At 41.7% G+C, this 20,655-nt stretch overlaps 2 protein-coding genes across 2 annotated transcripts; one reads left to right on the forward strand and one right to left on the reverse strand.

Annotated features, from left to right (window-relative positions):
- Positions 1 to 1,179: 1,179 nt before the first annotated feature.
- On the reverse strand, positions 1,180 to 8,021 carry LOC139411376 (NEDD8-activating enzyme E1 regulatory subunit). Its single transcript, XM_071157657.1, has 20 exons — positions 7,864 to 8,021; positions 7,264 to 7,367; positions 7,087 to 7,147; positions 6,943 to 6,973; positions 6,778 to 6,849; positions 6,361 to 6,440; positions 5,047 to 5,156; positions 4,806 to 4,915; positions 4,638 to 4,700; positions 4,482 to 4,545; positions 4,247 to 4,338; positions 4,049 to 4,108; positions 3,803 to 3,936; positions 3,390 to 3,465; positions 3,144 to 3,183; positions 2,836 to 2,922; positions 2,640 to 2,732; positions 2,395 to 2,509; positions 2,134 to 2,183; positions 1,180 to 2,010 (listed from the first exon to the last, which is right to left on the reverse strand). Exons 1-20 carry the CDS (start codon positions 7,911 to 7,913, stop codon positions 1,901 to 1,903), a joined length of 1,602 nt encoding a protein of 533 aa, XP_071013758.1. The 5' UTR covers positions 7,914 to 8,021; the 3' UTR covers positions 1,180 to 1,900.
- A 629-nt stretch (positions 8,022 to 8,650) lies between these two features.
- Positions 8,651 to 20,275, forward strand: LOC139412159 (carbonic anhydrase VII). Its single transcript, XM_071158975.1, has 7 exons — positions 8,651 to 8,695; positions 9,343 to 9,540; positions 14,719 to 14,837; positions 16,507 to 16,602; positions 17,433 to 17,495; positions 17,661 to 17,816; positions 20,153 to 20,275. Exons 1-7 carry the CDS (start codon positions 8,659 to 8,661, stop codon positions 20,273 to 20,275), a joined length of 792 nt encoding a protein of 263 aa, XP_071015076.1. The 5' UTR covers positions 8,651 to 8,658.
- The last annotated feature ends 380 nt before the right edge of the window (positions 20,276 to 20,655 follow it).

A 20,655-nucleotide genomic window follows, 5' to 3' on the forward strand; every position in this document is an offset into this window, starting at 1 on the left:
GGGAAATAGGTCCTTGAAGAGAAATAAACTGCCTGAGAGACATCACATCAGAGGCTAAGCAGATTATAAAGCCTAGCTGCGTAGCTCGAGGAAGATTGCCAGGTGACATGAAACCGGCTGAGATAAAATCAGGTTTGTACTTGAGACACATGGCCATAAGGGCCAGATGATTAGCGACTCAGATCAAGAGATGTGATAAAATTGCAACAGCAAAATAAATATCCTTAGCCGAGAGAGGAGCTTCCTGCCCAGAGCCCATGCAGTCCAACCCCAACTGTGTGTGTAGATTAGATTCAGGGCTGGTTAAATAAAACTGGCATTCCAAACAGAATAATCTTAGAAGATTAAACTTTCTGTTTGGGAAATGGCCAAAGTACATTTTGGCAGGCCACTCGAACACCGTGATTCTGCACCGTCATCCTCAGGAAGGAGGCGGGGGTCTTACAAGGAAAAAAAATCTACCAGGGGCAAATTTCCACTCCACAAATCCTGCAGGCAAAACACAACAAATGAAGAACATGTCAGTGCCCTCTGTAAGCAACCAACCAACGCATATTCAAAAGCAGCCCACAGTTATGTAACAGTGGCCTTCAGTATACCAACTCTCTTGTTATTGGTCCCTGGCTGGCTGCAACACAAATCAGATGTAAGCAATGAAGTGGTCATAATGTTCTCAATGTTACCGAGCAGCACCAATGTTTCCAGAGACTGGGACATTGAACAAGAACATAGTGACTAAACAACATAACTGGTTTAGGCAGGCTTCTCATTAACATTTTGTAGCTAATGATGTCTGGTACAGTGGGTGCTATATAGTCAGAATTCGGGAATTATTCACTCAACACAATGATCGTATGAGTGTGCCTACCGTAAACATGCTCTTCCCGCCGACATGGGAAATATCACCCTCTACTGAATGTAATCGGAATGGGATTATATAAATATATATATAAATTAACTATGCAGGAATTTATGTGCTGCAACAAAATACAGAGCATTTTTTATTAATTGGGGGGAGGAAACAGCCATACTCCCAATAAATCTTTATGATAAGTTTCTGCTCCAAGTGTGTAGTCAGCAGAGTGCCTGCTCACCACAGAACACACACTGCATTTTGTGACAAACACCACTCCACCAATGCTCTATAATCTGAACTGGGGAAGGAACCAAAACAACATATTACACAGCTCTTAAGAGGATTTTTTATTGTTTTGCATATAGAGACGCTTGTGTCATGTTGGGGTTATTCTACCAGTCAACAGGAAAAGGTAACACATTTTTTTCCACCATCAGGCCAATGTCTTGGGAATTGTGCCCAATCAGTCAACTTTGGGCAAATTAGGGTGGCAATTTTGCTTGTTCATCATGAAGCTCACATGATAGTCAGCTCATTTTGATTTGGACAGGACAATGTGACCCCTACTGCTGGCCATGTAAAGTACCATGTCCAGACTGTTGCCCATCAGGGCGCAAGATGTTGGAGCACAATCAGAGTTCCTTGGGTACCTAATGTACAGGTACACCACATGCATTTACCTCAAACTTCCTTGTCTGTTTAGTGCAGGATATCTTCAGAGGAAATCATTCAAACCCTGGGACATTTCTTGAATGGTTCAAATTTGGCAGGTAAATTATTCAAATGTACTAATAGGTACAACACTTAATGTGTGAGAATAAACCAGCCAGAACACAAACATTGAAAAGTAATCGGAAACAGTCCATCAGAACTTCCTCTTTCTTTCAGCCACAACATAATAATAATTGGTGGAAACATACCGTATGAACAAAGTGTTCCAACTACACAAACGTTCAGTTATCACTGCTACTGCGCTGCAACATTCCATCCATATAATTTACAGAGGGGTTAAGTGCATGTCATTAAGGAGGAAAATAGCTTTTTCTACAGCTGAAACGTGGCAGTTGTCTGGGACATGGCATTGTAGATGAATGTATTGTTGAAGGGAACAAACTGACGAGTGATGATTTTGATGGCCTCTTGTGCAGCAGATCCTAAGGAAACACATTGAAAACGGTACATTTGGACCAACTCCAAGAAAACAAAATGTTTATCCCATAACAAAAATAGCACGAGGATGCTAGACCATAATAGGATCCAAGTCCTGTAGAACTCACCTCCCAAAAAGGATGCCACTGTGTGTGGCTCAGAAGCACCATAGCGACAGCTGTCGAAGAGCAAAGTGAAATGACATGTAGATTATTTAATCATGTTCCTCTCCTTGATGATAACCTCATACCCATTTTACAGTTAATGGAAATATTCTGGCGAAATTACAAATATTAACACAAAAACTGTAGGGAGGTTTTGCAGTGGGCTGTAAAATGACCATTCTCCCTGCAGAGAACATTTGACTGGACACTATGCACAATACATACAACTCGTGGATGTAGTCATCTTTCACACTGACGTTCAGGCTGTACTCCTGCAGAAGGCTGTTCACACACAGCTTCAACTTGCTAATGTCTTCTTCTACTTGGTAATTGTAGACACCTTCAAAAAGGAGGAAGAACATATCTGGAGATGGGCAGTTTAACATTGCGGAACAGTTTAGTTACACTGTGTGCCAGGTTGTGAGTGACACAGTTGTGTTGGGGGCAGAACTACGCCAGCCTAGCCGTACCTGGGTAGCGGGAATGCTGCTGATAGAAACGGTCCACAGAGCGCAACATTAGGTACAACACCATCTCCCCATCTGCACTGTCCATGCAGGAGGCTGAGGAGAGAGAACAGAATCTTAGTACACACTACCAACACACAAAATCAAAGGGACAGAATAGGCCAAGTCAAGGTGGGCGTCTGTACGGTGTTGAACTTACTGATCGCATCTTTATTGACCGTCTCCACACTGTATTCTTCAGCCAGAGACCTGCAGCGCACCACCATCAGGAAGGCAGCGTTCTTACCTGCAGACCGAAACACACAGCACAGGGCTCAACCTACTGCAGTGTTCCCTTTCATCATGGGTTCATCAAAGTGCAGCCACACTACTGTATGACAAACAACACCTGACTGACATGACGCTTTGAGTTACTGTTAAATGAGTTAGAGTATTCAATTTACATTCCTGCCATATTACGTGTCCTGTTCACATTATGGTTGTGTGTGTACTTGTCGGAATACTCACAGAATAGTTTGATGTCCTGCTCAGATATGCTCTCTGAGGGCTTTAGCAAGAGAAAAGACAGAAGTCAATCCAATTAACTAGATAATATCAGAAATCAAACCTTTTTACAATCTATCAAAGGTAATAAAATGTTGATCCTTACACAGCACTACTGCTGCATAAGTACTACTGCAGGAGAGTTACTATGCATTTTGACATCACATGAGATTAAATATCCCTGACACTACAGAATAAAGTTCCACATACCTTTCCAACAGACTGCAGGAGAGACTCCACATGCTTAGACACGACGGAAGCATCTTGCATTGCCTTCTCTCTATAACTGAAAACATATGCCTGCATTACTGCCCAGGCCAGGACTATGATGATCATGCCAGCACAAAGCATACCTTGTGTTCAGGAAATAAGGTTAAGGCACAGGAAATCGTAAACAACAGTGGAAATCGCAGCGTCATATGGTTTGGCACATACAATTCTACCATTTAGCTATGGACATTGGTTTATGGTTTATTATACAATGACTGTCCTCTCCTTGATATGCCCCACATTACAAGCATTGAGCTGTGCTCGCAATTAACTCATACAGCAACTGACTTTTTAATTAAACCGGCGGCTGGCTGCTTGCCATATAAATTAATAATATAATTATCACTACCTACATATTCTGGAGGTTGATGAATTTCTCTGAGTCCGCAATCATGTCTGGAATGGAGCCACGCACAGGTAGGTTTCCGCCACCGTCGTTGTGCACGAACTCCCTCACTGCTCGCGTCATCACCCAGAAGGCTGGAGTCTGCGTATAGCAGAGAAAGACAGAACAACCAGTCATGCATTAAACCTACAAATAAATCATTCACAGGATGCTTCAATCATGGCCCGAGTAGGCGTGTCATATTTAGATTCACCTGTGATGTAATGTCATTGCATTGCTCTCCATTGAATATGTCGTCAACGCCACTTGAAATCTACAGAGGTGAGAGTGGAGTTAGCAAAGTTGACAAGAGTAGCAACTTCCAGTGATCTCGTGCAACCAGCAGCACGGATTAACATAATACGGCGGAAAGGAGTGAGGGGGTTTAGGGGTGCGGTATGAGAAGAGCCACCTTGGTGGGGTTAAGGGCTGTGTTGACGTTCTTGATGGCCTCCTCAAAGTTCTCCTCATCCTCAGGAGTTCCCTTCTCACTCTTCAGGATTCCTAAAGAAACCAAGTATCATGAGAACACAAACCATATACAGTCAGGCATAATCTGGATAAGATAGTGTCTGTAGACAACTAAAATTCTGTGAAAATGTAAAAATACAAATGAAGACAAGAAAAATCTATGTGAAGTGAAATACCTTGCCGTATAAGCTGTTTGAAGGCCTCCTTCTCTTTGTAGTTCTTCGGGAACTGAAAATTGTGCTAGAAAAAAAAATGTATTCAATTGTCAGCTCTCTTGCACATCATAGGTTGCTGTAGAATGTGCCTTTGGTTGTTGGTCACAAAAGTATTACCTCACTGAACCACTTTTCTAGGTATTTGGCAACAATGATGATCCATGGTGTATGACTGTGATCCTGCATAACACAAGAGCGTAAGAAAATACATGAACCAGTGAGACAAAATTACAACTAAAATACAAAACACAACAGTGGCCTACAAAAAAAAACACCCACACACACCTTCTTCCCCATTCCCTCCAAGTCGTAGGACTGGATGTGGTTCTTGAGCTCTGCAAAAGGTTGGTCAAGCCTCAGGTCCTCCAAGGCATTGTCTGGATGAGACTCAATCACTAGAGGGAGTGATTGCAAACAGCTTGTTTGAGTGTTTTCGATTTACTACAAGAGAACACTGACCTTGAGTGCTTGTCACCATTACTACAGATACAGCAGTACATGCGTGACTCACAAGAGTTTACCATACCTGTGTGCTCCTTCACTACTAGCCTCATGTAACCGACAAGGCCATACGTTCTACACACCAGGAAAGGTATGTTTGCATTCCACAACACTGACCCCAGTCTCAAACACGTGCTGTGAAAATAAAACCAAAATCATTTACATGACAAGATAATGTTTAAAAATGTATATATTTGATGTACACTTTGTAAGACTATCACAAATACCAAATAAAAATACACTACCGTTCAAAAAAGTTTTGGGGTCACTTAGAAATGTCCTTGTTATTGAAAGAAAATCACATTTTGTCCATTAAGATAATATCAAATTGATCAGAAATACAGTGTAGACATTGTTAATGTTGTAAATGACTATTGTACTATTCATTAAATAGTACACGCAAAACACCAGTCTCAACGTCAACAGTGAAGAGGCGACTCCGGGATGCTGGCCTTCTAGGCAGAGTTGCCAGTGAAAAAGCCATCTCAGACTGGCCAATAAAAAGAACAGATTAAGATGGGCAAAATAACACAGAGATTGGATAGAGGAACTCTGCCTAGAAGGCCAGCATCCCGGAGTCGCCTCTTCACTGTTGACGTTGAGACTGGTGTTTTGTGGGTACTATTTAATGAAGCTTCCAGTTGAGGACCTGTGAGGCATGTTTCTCAAACTAGACACGCCAATGTACTTGTCCTCTCGCTCAGTTGCGCAACGAGGCCTAGCACTCTTCTTTCTATTCTGGTTAGAGACCGTTTGTGCTGTTCTGTGAAGGGAGTAGTACACAGCGTTGAACGAGATCTTCAGTTTCTTGGCAATTTCTCACATGGAATAGCCTTCATTTCTCAGAACAAGAATAGACTGACGAGTTACGGAAGAAAGGTCTCTGTTTCTGGCCATTTTGAGCCTGTAATCGAACCCACAAATGCTGATGCTCCAGATACTCAACTAGTCTAAAGATGGCCAGTTTTATTGCTTCTTTAAATCAGGACAACACTTTTCAGCTGTGCTAACATAATTGCAAAAGGGTTTTCTAATGATCAATTAGCCTTTTAAAATGATAAACTTGGATTAGCTAACACAACATTCCATTGGAACACAGGAGTGATGATGGTTGCTGATGATGGGCCTCTGTAGGTCTATGTAAATATTCCATTAAAAAATCTACCGTTTCCAGCTACAATAGTCATTTACAACCTCTATACATCTATACGATCAATTTTAATGGATGAAACATGTACTTTTCTTTCAAGAATAAGGACATTTCTAAGTGACCCCAAAACTTTTGAACAGTGGTGTATGTCCATAAATAAATGTGTAAGAATAAGAGGATGAATAGCACCTTTCTGGCAGCTGGACACCAATCACCAGGGTAAATCTGTGGAAGAACTCTGGGTCGTTGTCCAAGAGCTTTTCAGGGCTCTATAATGGAAAATAAAATACCCGATCACAATAAGAGTTTGACAAACAAGACTGATCTACTATAAGTGCTCTGCTTGTTTTATAACACTCAGCAATCAATACATTCAGATAAAGAAGTGCACTTTGTGGGCAATGAGACCCATCAATGGCTACTCAACCAGTGCAGCGTCATAGTAAATCTACACCTTGATCGGAATTAACACAGATCTACCGCTACACCCTGAGGATCGTGTAGTCAACTCTAAGATCTTTTTTCAAATGACAATCTGTGCAGGGAAAGCTGTGACAGCCCTCTCCAGGAAGAACTGATCTACTGCTCATAGTTGAAAACACAAACCTCCTCCACAAAGTTGCCAGATACATCAGTGTTCAGCTCCTGTAGCAGCTCTGTGGCAGCCTGGGCTCGGTTCTGGAAAACACACCATCCCAAAAGACTTGTTATGACATACTGCATACAGGTAGAGCTAAAATATTGATAGAGTAGAATAGCATAATCGTTTACCCTTCCTATGCTGTTGTTGCTCAGAAAAAAGCTGAGTAGAAAAGGAAGTTAAAGATAAAGACAGTATATTGTAGAAAACATTTTAAGATTAAGATCCAAAGCGCTTCAATGAGATGATAAACAATAGGCCTATCACGTTCTTACTTATTTCCGACGTCTTCCCCGGAGACTTTGTGTCCATCTACAATAGTGAACGCTCCAATGCCTGATGAAGAGAGCAACTAGCTTAGGTAGGCTAGCCTACTCATGCATTCCATTAGAGCAGTGTTTTCCCACTCCTGGTCATCGGTCTTTTCTAGTATCAAATATTGAAATATTTACCTGGAAGCACAAGGTTCTTGAGTATTTCAGTCCCAGATGCTGTGGAATTGATCAGGCATACGTGTGCATTTTCAAGTTCTTCTTGGCCATGGTCTCCCCACAATCTGAAATGGAGTACAGGCCATCATAACACCGGCATGTTGCCAATCTCCTTGTCATCTTCAATGCCTTGTTATTGAGCTATTATCACATCTCATCTGGTATGGTACATAGACGAGAACAAGGAACATTTTTGAGATTCAGTCAATGAACGACACCAATTCTGGATGGTGTTGTTGAAAGTAAATTAGGTGGCTAGAAGCTATAGCAGACAGCTAACCACTGACTGTAACAGGACAGCTAACTTGCATGTCAAGACTAGCTAGAAGACTAGCTACAGTAGCTAGCTATAATACTTTTAAAGCATGCTGGTTGGTTGGCATAGTTAACGTTAGGCCAAGAGAATACACTATCAAGAATAAGTCAGTTAACGTTACGGGCTTGCTAGCATAACTACGTTAACTAGCTGCAGTTTGTCAGTGGAGATATGTCTAACTCATGCAACGATTTAGGTTTAACAAATAACTGTATAATTTTCACAGAATTTCTAGCTTTATATACCTCAATTGTCTATCGTATTTCTGGTCTTTAGAAGCTTTAGTAACTGCCATGGTCCGCTTGGAGAACCCCACCGGTTAATTTGATAGCTCCATTCGATGATTCGATAGAGAGACAAGTGATTGAACGCAGTTGTAAATTCAAAGCTGCACTTTCGATTTAACTACAGTTGACCACCAGAGGGAGTAGTAGTGAACATTCAATCGATTCAAACTTGCGCAAAATGTAATTCATTAATTCTGCCACAGTTGCATCACCCGTTCAGACTAATCAAGGAATTTGAATTTTGAATTACATATTATAGTAAGATGTGATGTGTTCTTTTAGATGCGACTTTTTAAATATTGGTTATATAATCATAAATATTAGTTATGGGTTTAAGCTGGAAAAGCAAAACAACACTATACCCATTGAAATATGTGCCATGCATTATCATTAAAAACATGTTGTGATACATGTTATTTCGTTAGTTCAGAGGAAAGTGTATCTTAATTGGCTGCTGTAATAGGTCTAATTATCATAAATGAGGGGTCTTTCTTTAGATGTTTTGAAGTACAATAAACAGAAATCAAGCAAGGTAATTGAAAAGGGGGCGTGGCAAGAAAGTATCATTACGATTGCCATTCGTCGCCACCTGATCATCCTTCCCAACCTCCACTCCCAGTCTTCATCAACACTGCTCACACACCAGCACTTCATTTTCGGCACGCCATTTATCCTATCATTTCGTACCGTCTGGGCTGTGAGTCGAGAGTCAGTCAGCATATAGATAAGGTGAATCTAAGCGGAATCCTCGCAATGACAGGGCATCACTGGGGATACGGAGAGCAGGATGGTAAGTAAACCTACCAACCTGGGAGAGCATCACTATGTAAGCTACTGTAGAACACACCGTATCGCAGCGTTGACCTTGTTTGGAGACGCTCATGCGCTGCGAGTGACAGGCATTCGGGAAAGACTGCATTTGTCTCTGCAAGACTGAATGCATATTTGATTAAATACGTTTCTATTGGCAATAGTCTATAATCACATCCATCTTTTGAACTATGTCTGCATCGGACCTTTTATTAAGAATCGACAGGTGACTGATTGGCTAATTTAAAAAATATATGTATTTATTCTGGTTTGCTGCGTTCTGGGTGGGGATCTCGCATTGACATTCTCAGACAATAGTGCTAACGTTGAGAGAAACCGTAACTGTTAATACGAGATTAGCCCAATTATACTTAACCTGCATGCCACTTTATTTAGCCATATATTCAACAAGCAGGGTTTATGAAGTCTTTGAGTTCTAGGAGTCTATCAGTATTGTTAAGGGATTGAGGCCTATGATCAGTGTGTTGATTGATGCAGCAACCTAAAATATTATGTCCTGGTTTGAAATTGAGAATGTCATGTCTTTCTTCAGTTTTTATATAATGGTGAATTAATGGATCTTATCTCCTTTCTTTACATAATGTCATGACCGTCTTTGTTTCTAAGGTCCAGATGCATGGCACAAAGACTACCCCATCGCCCAGGGCAATCGCCAGTCTCCCATAGACATAGTTCCTGAGGACACTGTATACGATGCCAGCCTGCCTCCCATATTCGTCTCCTACGACCACTGCAACTCAATCAACATCTGCAACAACGGCCACTCTGTGACAGTAGAGTTTGATGACACCGACGACAAAACAGGTAACAGCAACAGAGGATGAAGAGATCCTTTGTAGACCATATAATCATCCCTGAGTGGAAATCCTCTCTCACAGAGAAAATGCGGACATAAATACAAGCAATATTGAGATACAGTATTGTTTCAGATTCGATCATCGACCCTTCAACTTTGACTGAGTGTGAAAGTCACCCAGCCCAGGAGGTATTTATCACTGTATATCACTCTGGTGGGTGGTTGTTTCTGGGCACCTTTATCACTCATGACTTTGACATTAGCCAACACAACCACTGTATTGGTAAGGGGACACCATTATGTTACGGGTACTGTGTAGTAGTACTATCATGCTATAACCACCACTCTTGCATGCACATGTGACACGTGTTTAGTGGCTGCAGTCCTACCTATGCCAATCAATCCTACCTACATATGCAGATCAATTTAAAGTTCAGTGACACCAGATTCTCCACCTTCGTCCATTCTGAGCAGTGAAGTAGATTGTGGAAGCCTAATGCCCTAAATGACAATGCATTTACTTTTACTGCCAGGAAACCTCAAATGTTAAAAATTATCCATTCAAAATATGTTTTGGATTTGCATACTCCTTCACAGCCACCATCAAAATGTGGTTGATGGATAGACCACCTACATTTGTATATCATTAAGGCCACTCCTACTGGACGGTATGATTCAGTGAGATGTGTTTTGGTGGATATAGTGAAGCCAGTATTTAACTGTAGGAGTGTCTGTCTGCCAGAGCAGACATCTGACCACATCAGGTAATCTTCATGGTTGTGTCACATCTGTTTTTAAACTGACAGTCGAAGTTAACAAAGTCATAGACAAATAAGAAATGGGGAGAGACACTTTGCTTCTGTGGCATGAAAAGGTAATAGGAAACAACGGTCTGAATAGAATGACAACCAAATAAGTTGGGGCTTGTATTTTGAAAAGTGGTAACTGAACACCTACTGTACAACAAAAAGGTGTTCGATCTTAACAAAAAGGCGTTCTACCTCAGTGATTTCGTACCCCTGCACATCAACTTGGTACTCGTACCCTGTGTATATAGCCAACTTATTGTTACTTGTGTATTTTTTCCTTATTATTGTTCTGTTTGTTTTCTCTCTCTACATTGTTTGGAAAGGCCCGTAAGTAAGCATTTCACTGTTAGTCTACACCAGTTGTTTACGAAGCATGTAACAAATCCATTTCATTTGAAAAAGGCCCTCCTCAAAAGGAAAATAAAAGCCACAACTGATTTTTGTTTTCTGTCTCAAAAAAGTGCGGCTGTTTGGCTAAGGTGCAGATCACTATGAAAAACACATTTACAGAAACCAAACAAAGAAGTTCCACTCTGCATGACATGGTCTTACGATGGATAGGCTTCCCTATACTTTCACCATCAGGAGCTGATTAGAAGTTTCATCACCTAGGCATGCCCATTTTGTCCTGTTTCCCTTTTGTGGTTGTGTCCTCTCGCCTGTGTGTGTGTGTGTGTGTACCTTTGTGTACATGTGTGTACATGCCTAGTGTATCATTAACTCAGGAAACGTATGAACATGCTCTAAAGCACACATTACCAAGGTGCCATTCTTATCCACCCAACCATTTAATGTGGATGAATTATTTGACGCATGAAAAAAAAGTCCCGAACGGGCTGATGGAAACAGAAATGAAGGAACAATTTTATAAATGTCAACAAACAATTTGTCCATTTGACATGGTGTGATCTTTGTTTGTAGGTCAAATGTATTATGCGAGAAATGGCGGAAATATCTTTGTGCAAATATTGATCTAGAAACCATCCTATCGAAGCAAACTTGGAGTCACGCAAGGATATTATGTTGTGTGGTCCTCCCACTACAACTCAGGAAAGCATGCAGTTTATTAGGCTACTGATGAAATTTAAAAAAAACAAAATAAAAATATAGGACAAAACACACATCACGATGAGAGACACCACAACACTGCATAGAGACCTAAGACAACAACAGCATGGCAGCAACACATGACAATGCAACATGACAACAACATGATAGCAACACAACATGGTACGCACATTATTGGGCACAGACAACAGCACAAAGGGCAAGAAGGTCATTTTGGTAAATAACAGAAAAATAGGCCAATCTATTGTAACTTTTGGTAACTTTTACATGAATATTTAAAAAATGTATATATATCGGTCTCCATATTGTCCATGCATTTCTAGTAGATGGACCATAAGGTTCAAGAGAAAATAGCCTAAATAATGATAAAACAATCATTAATGTCATTTTTTATTAACTCATCCAATAATTTACTTATTTCATTTGAATAACTGCCACCAGTATGACAACAAATGCACACTGACATAGCAAAATAAGTGTGTAAAAAAATATATATATATATATTTATAAATATATCTCTCCCAGGAAAAAAGAAATGTCCCTTTTTCAGGACCCTGTCTTTCAAAGATAATTTGTAAAAATCCAAATTACAAATCACAGATCTTCATTGTAAAGGGTTTAAACACTGTTTCCCATGCTTGTTCAATGAACCATAAACAATTATTGAACATGCACCTTTGGAACGGTTGTTAAGACACGAACAGCTTACAGACGGAAGGCAATTAAGTTCACAGTTATGAAAACTTAGGACACTAAAGAGGCCTTTCTACTGACTTTTCTACTTTAAAACACCAAAAGAAAGATGCCCAGGGTCCCTGCTCATCTGCGGGAATGTGCCTTAGACATGCTGCAAGGAGGCATGAGGACTGCAGATGTGGCCAGGGCAATAAATTGCAATGTCCGTATTGTGAGACGCCTAAGACGGCGCTACAGGGAGACAGGACGGACGGCTGATCGTCCTCGCAGTGGCAGACCACGTGTAACAACACCTGCACAGGATCGGTACATCCGAACATCACACCTGCCGGACAGGTACAGGATGGCAACAACAACTGCCCGAGTTACACCAGGAACGCACAATCCCTCCATCAGTGATCAGACTGTCCCCAATAGGTTGAGAGAGGCTGGACTGAGGGCTTGTAGGCCTGTTGTAAGACAGGTCCTCACCAGACATCACCGGTAACAATGTTGCCTATGGGCACAAACCCAACGTTGAGTCGTGGTTTTGTCTCACCAGGGGTGATGGTCGGATTCGCGTTTATCATTGAAGGAATGAGCGTTACACCGAGGCCTGTACTCTGAAGCGGGATCGATTTGGAGGTGGAGGGTCCGTCATGTTCTGAAGCAGTGTGTCACAGCATCATCGGACTGAGCTTGTTGTCATTGCAGGCAATCTCAACTCTGTGCGTTACAGGGAAGACATCCTCCTCCCTCGTGGTACCCTTCCTGTAGGCTCATGCTGACATGACCCTCCAGCATGACAATGCCACCAGCCATATGGCTCGTTCTGTGTGTGATTTCCTGCAAGACAGGAATGTTAATGTTCTGCCATGGCCAGCGAAGAGCCCGGATGTCAGTCCTATTGAGCACGTCTGGGACCTGTTGGAACGGAGGGTGAGGGCTAGGGCCATTCCCAACCCCCAAAATGTCGGGAACTTGCAGGTGCCTTGGTGAAAGAGTGGGGTAACATCTCACAGCAAGAACTGGCAAATCTGGTGCAGTCCATGAGGAGGAGATGCACTTCAGTACTTAATGCAGCTGGTGGCCACACCAGCTACTGGCTGATACTTTTGATTTTGAGGAACTTGTTCAGTTTGAACATAAGATTCAACAGACATACAAATATTTACACATGTTAATTTTTCTGAAAATTAACACAGTTGACAGTGAGATGACGTTTATTTTTTTTGCTGAGTTTATATATAAAGGATATTTCATGCTGAAACCCTCATATTAAACACCAATGGTATTTACTAAATTGAGAGATTATATTTTGGATAATGTTTAACAGCTGTCATTGTATGTTTTTATTTGTAAATCTTATTTAATTATGTAATCTATTTTACACGTGATAAGGCCACACAGAGGGCCAGCGAATTATTAGACACCTCAAAAAATCTGAAGTACCCAAAAGGGCCACTATATGTCTTGTGATAGATTACATAAAATCCTTGCAAGATTTCACACATTCTGGTAGTTTTCTGGTTGCCTTTGCAACACTAAGCTTGATGCTCATTTCCAATAAATATTGGGGGTCTTATTCTGGTGACATGATGATTTGACGTTTGGCTGCCCTTTGACAAATAAAAATCATCTCGCTCTTATCTGTAATAATCTCATGTAGGTAGCACTGTGTCTGTGAGCTGTTGGCTCGAGCACACATTCACAGACCAGAGTGGGCACATTTGCTATAACGCAACAACTTTTGTGACAAAACCATCAGGAGAATGGAAAATGCAATGGAAACCCATTTAACGTGTCGTTTTTTTATTTGGTACATGGGGAATTTAACTGCAAAAGTAATTTTTTATGTGCACTACGTCATCACAAGCACTAAGTCTGTTTGGTGGGGAAATGATTTTAGAATATTAGCATAAAAATCTGTTGCCAATTAGATGGAAGGAAACCTAGCTTGTGACACTCCGCTCTCTGGCATTCTCTTCATCTGCCATCATAAAGATGTCGTTGTGTGTTTATATGAGTAGAGTGTGTGTGTGTGCTTGGCTCCAGTGGTATCAGACAGAATTTGTCACCTACTGCCCTGGCCTCCCTGAAACTCTTCAGTAAAGTGACAAACTGTCCAACACTGTCACTAACAGAGCCCATCTCAGACACTGTCTCTCCTAGGGACCTTATCCCCAGCACCACTCCAATTACATCAGTTAGTGATGGGACAAATCCTAGGCATATCAGGGTGCAGGCTGAAAGTACTCTCATTTGTCTTATGTCAGGTAAAGTAAGGCCTTCATGAGGACCTAGTTGTTTTAATACAGTACCTGTTTAGCCAAATGCTCTCTAGTACTGTAGGTAGATAGTTATTAGGAAGAGTAGTAAACCGTGTGGCTGTGGGGCAAGGTGCCGTATGTGTCTGTCAGAGTGTCTGCTGTCTGTCAGCTTTAGTGAGAGTGATTTAATGAGCAGTGGCAGGAGTTGCCATGTTGAGGTGCTCTTCCAGGCCTGGTGTGTGGTGGTTCTTGCCTGCCTGTCTAGTGTGTTGTGCTCTGCAGTGGTACCATGCTAGACAAGAGGCATAGGAGCATAGAGGCGTGGCAGTGGCTGACTGATGTCTCTTGTCCTCTGCCCTGACAGTAATCAGGGCAGGCCCTCTTGACAACGCCTACCGGCTGAAACAGTTCCACTTTCACTGGGGCGGGAAGGGCAGCCATGGCTCAGAGCACACTGTCGCAGGGAAGACCTACGCTTCAGAGGTGAGTGTTTCCCCCTAATCACACAGACGGAGCCTAGGTAACCCAATTTTCCCCGACATACTGTACATTCGGAAAGTATTCAGACCCCTTGACTTTTTCCACATTTTGTTACATTGCAGCCTTATTCTAAAATATATTTTTTTTTAAACAATCATCAATCTACACACAATTTCTTAATAATTTTTGCAAATTTTATAAGAAAAACGTGAATATCAAATTTACATAAGTATTCAGACCCTTTACTCAGTACTTTTACTCAGTACTGCCTTTGGCAGCGATTACAGCCTTGAGTCTTCTTGGGTATGACACTACAAGCTTGGCACACCAGTATTTGGAGAGTTTCTCCCATTCTTCTCTGCAGATTCTCTCAAGCTCTGTCAGGTTTTCAGGTCTCTCGAGATGTTTGATCGGGTTCAAGTCCGGGCTCTGGCTGGCCCACTCAAGGACATTCACTTGTCCCGAAGCCACTCCTGCATTATCTTGGTTGTGTGCTTAGGGCCGTTGTCCTGTTGGCAGGTGAACCTTCACCCCAGTCTGAGGTCCTGAGCACTCTAGAGCAGGTTTTCATCAAGGATCTCTTTGTACTTTGCCCCGTTCATCTTTCCCTCGATCCTGACTAGTCTCCCAGTTCCTGCCGCTGAAAAACATCCCCACAGCATAATGCTGCCACCACCATGCTTCACCGTAGGGATTGGTGCCAGGTTTCCTCCAGACGTGACGCTTTGCATTTAGGCCAAAGAGTTGTTTCTCATGGTCAGAGTCCTTTAGGTGCCTTTTTGACAAACTCCAAGCGGGCTGTCATGTGCCTTTTTACTGAGGAGTGGCTGCCATCTGGCCACTCTTCCATAAAGGCCTGATTGATGGAGTGCTGCATAGACGGTTGTCCTTCTGGAAGGTTCTCCCATCTCCACAGAGAAACTCTGAACCATCAAGTTCTTGGTCACCTCCCTGACCAAGGCACTTCTTCCCCGATTGGTCAGTTTGGCCGGGTGACCTGCTCTAGGAAGAGTCTTGGTGGTTCCAAACTTCTTCCATTTAAGAATGATGAAGGCCACTGTGTTCTTGTGGACCTTCAATGCTGCATAAATGTTTTGGTACCCTTCCCCAGATCTGTGCCTCGACACAATCCTGTCTTAGAGCTCTACGGACACTTCCTTCGACCTCATGGCTTTTTTTAAATCATGTCCAATCGATTGAATTTACCACAGGTGGACTCTAATCAAGTTGTAGACACATCTCAAGGATGATCAATGGATACAGGATGCACCCGAGCTCAATTTCGAGTCTCGAGCAAAGGGTCTGAATATTTATATAAGTAAGGTATTTCTGTTTTTAGATTTTTAATACATTTGTAAAAATGTGCTTTGTCATTATAGGGTATTGTGTGTAGATTGAGGATTTAAAAAACATATTTTTTTAGACTAATGCTGTAACATAACAAAATGTGGATTAAGTCAAGGGGTCTGAATACTTTCTGAATGCGTTGTACATCTGCATCTATATTTGCCAAGAAGTAGTTTTCCTTTCTCTGGTTCGGTTCACCTCTAGGTAACTAGGTAACTGGTTTGTTTAGTACCTGAGACAAAGAAGCAGTGTTTCCCTGAATGTGGGTGCTTGTCTCAGGCTTGTCCCTAACCCTGCTGGCCCTCCTCCCTGTTTCCTCATGCAGCTACATCTGGTGCACTGGAACGCAGACAAGTACAAGACATTTGGGGAGGCAGCGGCAGCCCCCGATGGCCTGGCTGTCCTTGGCATCTTTTTAGAGGTGAGAGGATCTCCCCCGGCACCAGCCAGCAGCTGTTCATCTGTCAGCCAGTACATTGCTTTGGAATTGAATCTCTTTCTGCTTCACCAGGACTGTTTAACAGGGATTAGACTGAAGACCAGCAATCACTGAAGGAACAATGTAAAAACATGTTATGATATTATGTCTGAACAGAGAGGACCAAACATTTCACACGTGTTTGTGTTGCAAATTGTTCAATCATACCAGGACCATGTGGGAAATATGTGGCGCGCACTTTTATCGAAAATGTATTTAAATAATAAAAATATAATTTGTGTTTATGAAATATAGCTTATTGATGACACATTGATGTCGACACTGAAAACATTAGGAACACCTGCTCTTTCCATGAGACTGACCAGGTGAATCCAGGTGAAAGCTATGATCCCTTATTGATGTCACTTGTTAAATCCACTTCAATCAGTGTAGATGAAGGAGAGGAGACAGGTTAAAGAAAGATTTTAAAGCCTTGATACAATTGAGATATGGATTGTGCATGTGTGCGATTGACTGTGGAAGGGCAAGACAATATTTAAGTGCCTTTGAATGGGGTATGGCAGTGGAGGCAAAAGGGGGTGCAACTCAATATTAGGAAGGTGTTCCTAATGTTTTGTGCACTCCAAGTATGCATACAGTACATGATGGTCAAAAAAACATATCAATATATGATTGTGGCAATGTGTGTATAATCTACTGTGTGTATATTTAGAATGTTAATGGGAAGCATCGTATTTTCTCATATGACAATCTGTTTGGGCTACTGTTAGAAGGTTGAGATAAAAAAAAAAGGGAATGTGTTTTATTTACAGATCGGAGATGAACACAGAGGTTTACACAAGCTAACAGATGCTTTATACATGGTGAAGTTTAAGGTAAGTCATAATGCAAAAGAATGAATCACCTGATGAGTGACGAGAATGATTCAACAGGGCATTTGAAAGATATGCTTGATAATGTTGATACTCTGATCAAAGACTCATCTTAAGTGTAGCATAATCCGTATTTGTCATGCTATTCTTTGTTCTATTTGCACCCAGGGAAGCGTTGCAGATTTCAAAGGTTTCAATCCAAAGTGCCTCCTACCTAACAGCCTCCACTTCTGGACATACCCGGGTTCCCTGACCACTCCCCCTCTTCACGAGAGTGTCACCTGGATCGTTCTGAAGGAGCCAATCATAGTCTCAGAGAAACAGGTGGGAGCCCTCACCATCTGGGTAGGGGTGAATCAGTGCTACCTGGGCCTAACCAATATGGAGATATCTCTGCTTATGGAAATGTGGGGTCTTTGCCTAGGGAAACCACAGTGAACCACTGCGTTTGTCATGATGTAAATGTTGAACCATTTGAATGACAGGCGTCTGCCCTGATGGTGGGTTTCTGCCCTTCATCTGCCCTTCCTCTAACACCAGAGAAAAGTTCAAGAAAGAAAAATGCACTGAGATTTTTACTGATTTATGTGCAAGTGTCTGTTGAATTTATTCTTCTGAACCACTGAAATTGATAAGTTAAAGTATGTCAAGGTTCACTTTGATGGCACACTTGCAACGCTATGGCTGCGTTTACACAGGCAGCCCATATGTGATATTTTTCCCACTAATTGGTCTTTTGACCAATCACATATTTTCAGATCAGCTCTAGAAAAGATTTGGTGTGAAAAGATCTGATAGCGCAAAAGACCAATTCGTGAAAAAATATCAGAATTGGCGTGCCTGTGTAAACGTAGCCATAGTGTTGCAAGTGAGCAATCAAAGTGAACCTTGGCATATATTTCTGTTTGACAATATACCAATTCATTTCTCTCCTCTTTTCATGGTGAATGGTTAATGATTTGAAACATCAATATAGTTGCTTATCGATGTGAAGTCTTTATGACCGTTAGTGAGTGAGCTGGGTTTGTCCTTGAACCGTCTATGATGTTACTATGGCTTCTCCAGACGGAGGACTTTGATTGGAGGATGCCAGGGGTGTGTGTGTGTGTGTGTGTGTGTGTGTGTGTGTGTGTGTGTGTGTGTGTGTGTGTGTGTGTGTGTGTGTGTGTGTGTGTGTGGACTCAGTCGGGCTGCAGCAATGGCCTGCTGAAATCCAAGTGGGAACCCTAGATGTGAAAGACCTCTTTGTGTATCCAGGTGTCACAGCTTAAGCTCCATTCAAACAGTGGGCATTACCCTCCGGGCTCTCGACAGTCACGCACACATCGATATCCTTTACTATGTAGCTGTGCAGTGCATGTTCTCTGAATTACTGTAGGCTAAATTATCCCTTGCATGTGCTTACATAGCTTGAAAAAAGAGGTGAGTCTGTCTACTCTAATGGTGGAATTGGCTATTAGACCCATTTCATTCATTTAAAATATTTACTTTACGCTTAGTAGTTCTAATTAATTCAAACCACAGTCTTCTATAGCTAAATGGTTAATTGAAGACCCATTTATTAACTCTGAGAGATTATCTCGTCTTTTCTTGTTTTGTTTTTTTTATCAAGAAAGCAGGCTACAGCTTTAGGGATCTTGTGTTATGGATGTGGAGAAGTAGACTGTTTGAAGTTGGGGTGCATGCCCAGCTCTGCTCCATTATTCAGGGGTGGAAAAAGTACCCAACTGTCATACTTGAGTAAAAGTAAAGATACCTTAATAGAAAATGATTCAAGTAAAAGTCAGTCACCCAGTAAAATACTACTTCAGTAAAAGTATTTGGTTTAAAATATACTTGCGTATCGAAAGTAAAAGTATAAATACAAAAAAATGCCTTATATTAAGCAGACCAGGTGGCACCATTTTCTTGTTTTTAAAATTTACGGAAACACTCCACACTCCAACATTCAGACATAATTTACAAACGAAGCATGTGTGGCAGTATGGATGACCAGGGATGTTCTGTTGATAAGTGTGTGAATTTGACTATTTTCCTGTCCTGCTAAGCATCGGGTACTTTTGGGTGTCAAGGAAAATGTATTGAGTAAAAAATACATGATTTCCTTTATGAATGTAGTGAGTAAAAGTTGTCAAAAAATATAAATAGTAAAGTACAGATACCCCAAAAAACTACATTAGTAGGACTTTAAAGTATTTCTACATTGGTACTTAACACCACTGCCATTATAACAAGCTGTTTACCAGGGAGGTGACTGCATGCCTTCCAGGACCCCTCCTGAGCTGGCCCTGTTTTGTGTTCTCAGCCTTTTTGCGATGGCACTGGGAAACGTAATTAATGTCACCTTTGGCCCATCGGCATGCTGTCTGCATACTTCTGTTCCTGGCCTGGCTGACTGTGCTGGGCCTGGGAGCCTGCTCCCTCCCTGCTCCTTCGCTGCCCTTCGTGTAGGACTCCAGGGCACAATCCTTTGATCCCTGGGAGCTGATTAACGTCATGGATGGAAACGTTTTGACCTTTTTTTAATTGTGAAATTCTTTGGAGATACTCAGCAGGGAAAAGTCTTTCTTACTTAAGAGGCTATTGTGTTTTTCCTCCCTCAGACACGGCAGCCAGGGACTATAAGGTGTTTCTGTCTGTTTCCAAACATCTCTCCACAGATGGGAAAGTTCAGGATGCTGCTCTTCAACGGAGAGGAGGAAGAGGACAGGAAACGCATGGAGAACAACTTCCGACCCCCTCAACCCCTGAAAGGCCGGAAGGTGCTAGCATCCTTTGACTAACTTGACTGCAAATAACCTCCTGGTAGCATAGCCTAACATATGGTCTATTATATGTCAGAGTGAATGTCTGAATAGACTTTCTTCTCAACCTTGAATAGTTTTACTACTGATGATGAATATAGAACAAGGGGTATGAAGCATCACATCTCCCTCTAATGGTCAATTACTTTCAACCGCACTTTAATTGAATGTCAAATGCAGATATCGACGTTTGAAACAGTCATAATGACTACTATGTGCCCTCTGCACAGTTCTCTATTTTTAAACATAGTAGTCATCTGAAGTGAAAGATATTGCTCACATAGCCATCCAGACATTGCCTTGACAGAAAACAATATAATGTATGTAACTCTAGGGATTTTTTATTTTTTTAAATCTGA

Source organism: Oncorhynchus clarkii, chromosome 6, assembly GCF_045791955.1.
Source record: "Oncorhynchus clarkii lewisi isolate Uvic-CL-2024 chromosome 6, UVic_Ocla_1.0, whole genome shotgun sequence".
Classification (NCBI taxonomy): Eukaryota; Metazoa; Chordata; class Actinopteri; order Salmoniformes; family Salmonidae; genus Oncorhynchus; species Oncorhynchus clarkii.